General features: G+C 27.5%; 1 protein-coding gene across 1 annotated transcript; it reads left to right on the top strand.

The window, feature by feature from the left end:
- The first annotated feature begins 5,935 nt into the window (after positions 1 to 5,935).
- On the top strand, positions 5,936 to 6,985 carry LOC131077687 (uncharacterized). The gene is made up of 3 exons (XM_058015222.2): positions 5,936 to 6,002; positions 6,106 to 6,194; positions 6,640 to 6,985. Exons 1-3 carry the CDS (start codon positions 5,979 to 5,981, stop codon positions 6,788 to 6,790), a joined length of 264 nt encoding a protein of 87 aa, XP_057871205.1. The 5' UTR covers positions 5,936 to 5,978; the 3' UTR covers positions 6,791 to 6,985.
- The last annotated feature ends 1,036 nt before the right edge of the window (positions 6,986 to 8,021 follow it).

The raw sequence follows: 8,021 nt of genomic DNA, 5'->3' as shown, positions 1-8,021 counted from the left end.
TATGATTTTCTTATAAGAAAATCTAGTTTTTAAGTAAATTTGTGATTCTTAAAGTATGATTTTAAAAATGGATTTTCCAACATGTTAAATTATTTTTTATTTGGCTTAATGTCTATTTTGGGAAAAAGTTTTTCATACATAAAAAATATTGAAAAATGACACAATTTTGTTCAAAATTGGGTAGTCTATGTTATCCACTTACCCATTATATATATTTCTAAACACACAATCTTCATCCCCTCTCATATCATCACAAATCCTCATAAATGGATTTCTCAGTTGATCTTTTATTAAGACTTTTAGTTGATTTTTTTTTCAAAACAACTCAAAACTAGATTTTCTAGTCTAACTCCTAGACCTAGTTTGTGAGATTTCATGAATGCATACCTAGTTTGTGAGATTTCATGAATGTATACCTAACCCCTAAATAAATAGACCCTTACACATTGTTAATATGATAATTTTATTTTAAGATGATTACAAGTGTACCATTCACTATTCTAGATCCTAAAGTATGTTAGATTCAAAATCATATCAAACATTGCATTAATTTGTTATATAGCTAAATAAGTTTCATTATTTCTATTCTTATTTTCACATTTAATTACTTGTAGAAATTTTTAAAATATTAATACCCATTTATGAACATATTTCTAAAATTTTCCCTTCTTTGTAGAGTTGATTAGTACCCATCAATGATTATTATATAAACCTATTCCATACATTCATGCTCCTAATAATGATCATATGGATTATGCGATGATTTACCTTGTCTGATGGGCATAATGATATAGTTTCACCCTTCACTTACTCCTCTATTGTTGCATCTCATTGGGTGAAAACAAAAAGTTGTCACATTTATGGGAAAAATTTAGTCCATTTAATTTAAATATTTCCACTAATTTTTTATTTTCTCTAAAATACATTCTAGATATATTTGGCCAAAAGTTTTTCTAGATCCATGTTGGGCATCAATTTGATAGAACTTTTTTTTCCAAATGTGTCCATAAAATTAATGTTCCAACACTTTGTTCAAGCATTTAACATTTTTTTAAGCATTTCAAATGTGCCCTTTTTAGATTTTAATAATATTATAATAATTATTATTATTTTTAATCTTGCATCAATAGTTGAAGTTTAATCTATTTACAAACATATAAAATTTATTATTATTATTAAATTCAATGCACTTTAAGAGTGAATATTGGTCAAGCTAATATATTTATATTTTTAATTTTTTGATAATAGTCATCAAAATATATCATGTATTATAAAAGTGTAGCACATTTTAAAGATATGTAAAAAGAACTAAATTTTAATTTCACACTATTTTCAAGAAATTAATTTTTTTCTACTAATCAAATAATTATAATTAAAAAAAATACTGAATTAATTTTTTAATCCTTCTGAAAAACAATCATAAATTTGAACCTATGTTTACTAGATTTATTTATAAAAGGATGAAAAAAAATTTGTGGTCTAAACTCATGATGATCTTACATCTATAAAGTCATATTTTTTAGACATTTAATATCTCCTCTCATACATAATGATTAATATTTCATATAATCTTTTTGTACATGTTGATAGGTTATGACTTGATGATTATTCATTAGGCATTCATGTTGACTTTATGGATAATTTAGTTTCTTATTTCAAATTATAAGATGACATTTTAAGTCTTAGTAATTAAATTTAAAATGGTGATAATGGAGGGTCTATGATTCCTTACGACATGATTATTATTCATGATAAAAATAAGATTAGTAATGGTAGTTTAAGAGACATTACAAAGAGAAATAGGAAAAAATAGATCAAAATAATTGGCCTACATTTTTAGGGACCATAATAGACATTACAAAGAGAAATAGGAAAAAATAGATCAAAATAATTGGCCTACATTTTTAGGGACCATAATAAATAAATTGAATTATTTGTTTCAAGAATCTACTTATTAGTTTTTTTTTTTATATTTACTATCGTGGAATCTGGAGGTGTCCTTCCGAAGAAAACAGAGTTAACATAGCCGGGGACTCGAACTCAAGACCATGGGGAACATACCCACACCTTAAGTTGCGATCCACGACCAGGTGAGCTAGTGTCGAAGCCCTACTTATTAGTTTTAGATTCTAATATAGCATATATATAAGACTATCTTTTAAAATTTCTTAAAATTTTTGATAAAAATTCACACCAAAACCATAGAGACCAATAGCTATTTATCATCTTTTCTTCATTTGATAAACATTTTTCAATTCTTCAAGAATATAAGATCCATAAAAATACTATTTATTTCCTTAGTAACCAAAGAAGGAAAATAACCTAAGATCACTCTATCCTCATCTACCATGGTTGAACTATTTTACTTAAGTTAAAAAAAATGAAGAACCAATTACCTATTAATCTACTAGATGAATGATGAATTCCTTGAAAAGAGGTGATAGATTTAAGATAATATTACTACTTTATTTAACATAATTATGGAAAAATGAATTAATTTGATCCCCTTCTTGAAACCACAAATAATTCCTCCCAAAATTTTACTATTATTCAATCTTTCTTACAATTTTTTTTTTTTGGTCACATATTACTATAACTAAATTCATTCCATTGTTTAAGATTAAACAAATTGAATCTTTTTAAAAAGTTAATACATAGTAGTGCCTTGCCTCTAACTACGAGACTACCATATCAAACCTAGATTCTTGAGGATAGAGGAAAGAGATGAAGATATCTTTATAGACTAGTGATTTTAACTCTTCCATGATGTTTTTTAAAGAACTAATATAATTTTTCTCAATATAATAGTTGAAAAATTAAAATCTATCTAGCTATATCCATATATAAAAGTGGAAACACATATCCTAATATTTCAAGTGAAGAGATCACTATCTAGTTTAGCATCAACCAAATTAAGAACAATATTGTTCTTGAACAAAGATGAAGAAGAGTATATCTAACTCAAATTCCTAAGATTCTTTTGAAGATTAAGGATTTAATTGAAGTCCCTAGCCAATATCCTAGGGACATTTAGGAAAATAAGGAACAAACAAACCAAATATACAACCAAAAAATATCTTATTTTAAAAAAATTATAGGAGAATAAACATTAGATAAAAGAATAGGATTGATTGAATAGGTACCCACCAAAGATATAGAAAATTTTCTCATTAACCAATTAGAAGATTTAATTCAACAAGGGTCCCATAGACAAGCTAACCTTCCTACAAAAACCTTAGTATCTATACATTGACATTACCTCTCTTTCTAGAGCATAGAGGTAGCTAACATTTCCTACACAAAGAATTTAAAATATGGGTGTTAGTCTTATGAATCCCAATAAGATCCTGAAAATACTTTTGATGAGGATTATTGCCTAGATCCCTTGTATTCCATGATACAGCTATTATTACAAGTACATAAAACTGAGATATGAAGTGCCAACAAAACAAGGTTCAACTAGTGTTTGCCTTATTATCTTTACTATCTCTTGATAAATTTTTCCCTTCAGTTTTGGAGACTTTATTTGTCATCCTTTTAAGATTTTTTTTTTTTGTTAGAGTCCCAATCTAGAGTGGAAATTTTATTCTGAGTAATATCCTTACTTCCATTCTTAGAACAAATATCTTGAAAAGATTTTGACATTATACAATATAAAGAATTTGTAAATAATTGTAAATAAAATAATTATCAAAACTAGAACTAAAATATTTAAACCAATTAAAATGATGCCCAAGTTCTTCAACAAATTGACTTAGAGAAAGAGGAGTCCCTTTTTGAGTAATTTTTATTCTTTAGGCAAATTCTGAACTTTTGGTAGTGGCAAGAGTAAGGTAGAATTGAACATCAAATATTGATTAACAAGAGTCTTCTCAATTGAATATAATCAGATTCTATAAAGTTTCTAAAATATCAAATATGTTAAATTAAAATGATCTTTTGTTAAGACTTTTTCTAAATATATCTCATTCATTTTCAAATAATGAAACTTCATTGGGATAAATCCATTTAAGTCATCCCCTCATATATTAGTTGGGGCTTTCCCTTTTACATTAGTTTAGTCATAAATACCTCTAGAAGAAGATGAATATCATTTGATTCTACCTTTGAGAAATTTCTTTAAAGATGTCTATAGGCATTACATACACAATATCTAAAAAGAAGAGTCTTATAATATAACTACTAAATCCATTATATACTTCTTAAATTAATCTATATAAAATTTTAAAAAGAATTATTAAAATCAACTTCCACATAAATACAAGGAAAATAAATTACCTTTCTCTCTAGAAGAGGTGGTGAGAAGGGATCAAAGATTTCTCAAGGATAATTGTAATAGAATGCAAAGTATTAGGTTTCCATAATTCCATCAAAAGACAAAGAAGATGAATTCAAATAGAAATCTTAAATAGAAGTTTTTCAATTATATCAAACCTCACATGCCAAGATTTAACAAACAAACCAATTTGATTATAAGAAGTTAGGTCCTCCCAAGACAGCTAAAAGTTGATCAACCATTTGGAAAAAGCCAGAGAGAAGAAAACATTCTCTTAATTTTTTCTGGATTCGATTGTGTTTGAATTTTGAATCACACTCCATGATTCATCATCAGGATGTACAAAGGAATTCCAAGGAGATGAAAAAATTAAGATGATGATGAATCACAAAGTGTAATTCGAAAGGTTGATGATGAAAAATTCAAACACAATGGAATCCAGAAAAAATTAAGAGAATACAGCATGGATTGTGGAAATCTCATAGCATTGAAGAAAAAATAATCAATCATTTGCAGCTAAAATAGCCTACATATTCCCTTTGGCTACCAAGTATGTCATACCTAATTCTTTAGAAAAGAAATTTTTTTTGAAAATCCACAAACTCATAAATCAAAGCCTGCTCCATCATCAACTGCAACTTTACAGTTAATAATATCTATCCTATCATCAAATTTAACTTCATAAGTAATAATAAAAAAAACTAAAAAAAACATAAGAACATTTTCATGAATAGAAATCATAACCTTATCAACTTGTAGATCCCAAGCCCAAAGCCCATTAAAAACTAGCCAAAAGGGAAGAAGTAGAAAAATAGAACCATCGCAAAAAATGGGACGAATCATAGCACACGATTGCAAATTATAATTTGGAGTCTACCCTTACATACAAAAACCCCACATCAAAAAACCAAACGTAGCTCTTCCATTGAACGATCAATTTAGCCGTCCTCTGCAAAACTCTAATCAGATGAACTTGCTTTTTAGAATCTTAAAATTCATTATTATTATTATTATTTAATTATTTACTTCAAACCTATCAAGTGAAAAAAATAAAATTCTTTTCACATCACATTATGACATCGGCTTACAAAACCTTGCAAAATTACGCACTTTATTTTTTATTAATATTTCTGTATTTATCTCTACCAAGCATTGCTGGGAAAAGCTTATCAAGATTGAATATCCCTTGCATCTTTTGCTTGCTAACAAAGCGTGCCTTTCATGTTTACTATATTCTATCACTAATTGGAAAGATAAGTTATCTTTATCTAAACAGGATTTCAAAGCTTTGGTTTTTATATTTCTCCACAGATTTGTTTTCTAGATGATCGATGAAAATTCAAATGACATGTGGCCAAGAAATAAAGGGTAGTCAAGATCAAATTTGAGTAGAATGAATAGGCAGAAATTTTGATTATGCCCACGGTTTGCGCACCAGGAAAACTAAAACAGCCTATCTACCAACGATAACAAGCTAAGTCAAAGAAGATCACCCAGTTGACATTCTTTTTTTTGTACTCAATAATTAAAACTATCCTACACATCTGGAAAATGAATCCAACGGCTATTCTGGTTTAGCCCATCGTTTCAAATTCCCATAATCATTAATAAATTGGAGGAGGGAGAGCCAATTCCACATTAATTTCATTTTATCTGAACAACCCAAATATCATCTGTGGTGTTTATTTCATTAAAGTCAATCATGGGGCGCTGGATGAAGCCAGAGGTGTGTCACTTGTCTCTTTAACATTAATAATTTCTCCAATGATTTGTGTTGCCTAAATTCTTACTTTAATATATGTTTTAAGCTTTTATGGGTGTGTATGTAGGTATATCCACTTGTAGCAGCCACAAGTGTAGCTGTTACTATGTGTGTATTCCAATTGGTTCGGAATTTGGTAACAAATCCTGATGTCAGGTATGTGCTTTTGATGGGGATAAAATGTAAAATTATTATTTTGTTTGATTGTTTTTTATTTAGTTGCCTGGAGAAAACAAGACTACCTTATATTTATATGAGTTATATGATTGAAACAAAATTGTTTGACTATTCGATTATTGAAGAGATGTTTATATACAAATTATTTTATTATTTGTCAAAATGTTTATGATAAATTGTTAATAATTTTTTTTCATTGTAACATGTTAGGTATAATCTATTTTTATATTACAATTGCTTCTGGATTTCTTTGAGCTAGATCTTATTATTCTGATAATGAAAAAATTGTAATATTCAATTGTAGATTATGAAAACCTGACATCATTAATTTATTTTCATGTTAAATAAATTAATTTTAACAAATAAAAAATGTTTGACATTTTTTTTTGGATAATGAAGGTTTAACAGAGTTTTATGTGGGCAGAATTTCAAAAGAAAATCGTCACACTGAAGTTCCAAAGAATTGGGAAGAGGGGAAGAGATATGCAGAAAATGGAATGAGAAAATTTGTGCGCAAAAGGGCTCCTGAGGTTATGCCTTCTATGACCTCACTCTTCCATAGCACATCTAAGTGAACGTCAAATATCATGAATAAAGTGGAATGTAATCATTGATGCTACAAATGTTTGTGTTTTTGTACTGAAAAAATTATTTGGTTTGTAATGTATAGTAACCTTGAAGCATCTCACAGTGATGCAAAGTTTGGAATACAAATGTTAGTAGGTATATGTTCTGAACTGTTTATACATAGGGTGGCATATTATTATAAATAGACATTGTTTAAGATGCAGATTGATTCAAATGGATTAATGATCACCTCTTCTTAAGATCAGTCATATTACTTCAGTATTTGTTATGAGTGGGTTGTTATTACAATTCCAGAAGCACACCTGCAGGAAGAAGAATTCATAAAGAGAATTAGAACAAGTGTACATTAAAATTATCATAAATTTGAGTTTTTCTTAATATATTAAATTATATGACCATTGATTCAAATTGAACACTTTTCTTAATATATTAAATTAGATGACGATGGAATCGATTGAACAGTAATTTCGAGTGCGAGATATGAATACATAAAGAGTGATGTTGATGAATGAAAAGGGAAGATAGGATTTAAAAGAGAGACTGACACAGAGATCATATGTGTCTAAATGAAACAAAGATAAAGCATGAATGAATAAAGTGTATTTTAGGATCCAGGGAAGTTATAGATAAAACATGCATAAGATGTATTTGCGAATAAAGTATACGTTGAATTTATTTAATTTACAGTTGGCTTTAAAGTAATTTTATTTCAAAGTTAATTATGTATAAATTATATATATTCTTGTAATGTAAAGGGTGTGCACATGAAAGTTGGAGAAAAGAGTAAAGTATACAGATATATTAAACTATTTCAAAATAGTTCAGAATTATTATTATTTTGGATTTGAAGATTTATTTGAAGTAAATTAGAATTATTACATATTAAAAAATAATCAGTAGAGTCACTTTTATTTTCAACAATTCCAACTTATTAATTCTTATTTAGAATTATAGGCAAGGCTGCTATTTTAACAAGTGAATAAACTTGTTAGCTGCAACCAATGCAAATCAAGAAATAAATCTTTTGCAAAGTTGTTAAATGGTCGAGGATGGAAATTAAGCATTTTTTTTATAGATAATAAAAAAAAATATTATTGTGATTTGTCATATTTCAAACCCCACAAAATTTGGAAAGCAATTTCATATTTCTAGAATGACATGTATACTAATTTTTATTTATTTATTATATTATACTAGATTATATTAGATTAGTAGAAG

The sequence above is a fragment of the Cryptomeria japonica genome, chromosome 8, assembly GCF_030272615.1.
Source record: "Cryptomeria japonica chromosome 8, Sugi_1.0, whole genome shotgun sequence".
Lineage (NCBI taxonomy): Eukaryota > Viridiplantae > Streptophyta > Pinopsida > Cupressales > Cupressaceae > Cryptomeria > Cryptomeria japonica.
The sequence above is the reverse complement of the archived record's forward strand: the minus strand, read 5'-3'. Positions and strand labels throughout refer to the sequence as shown.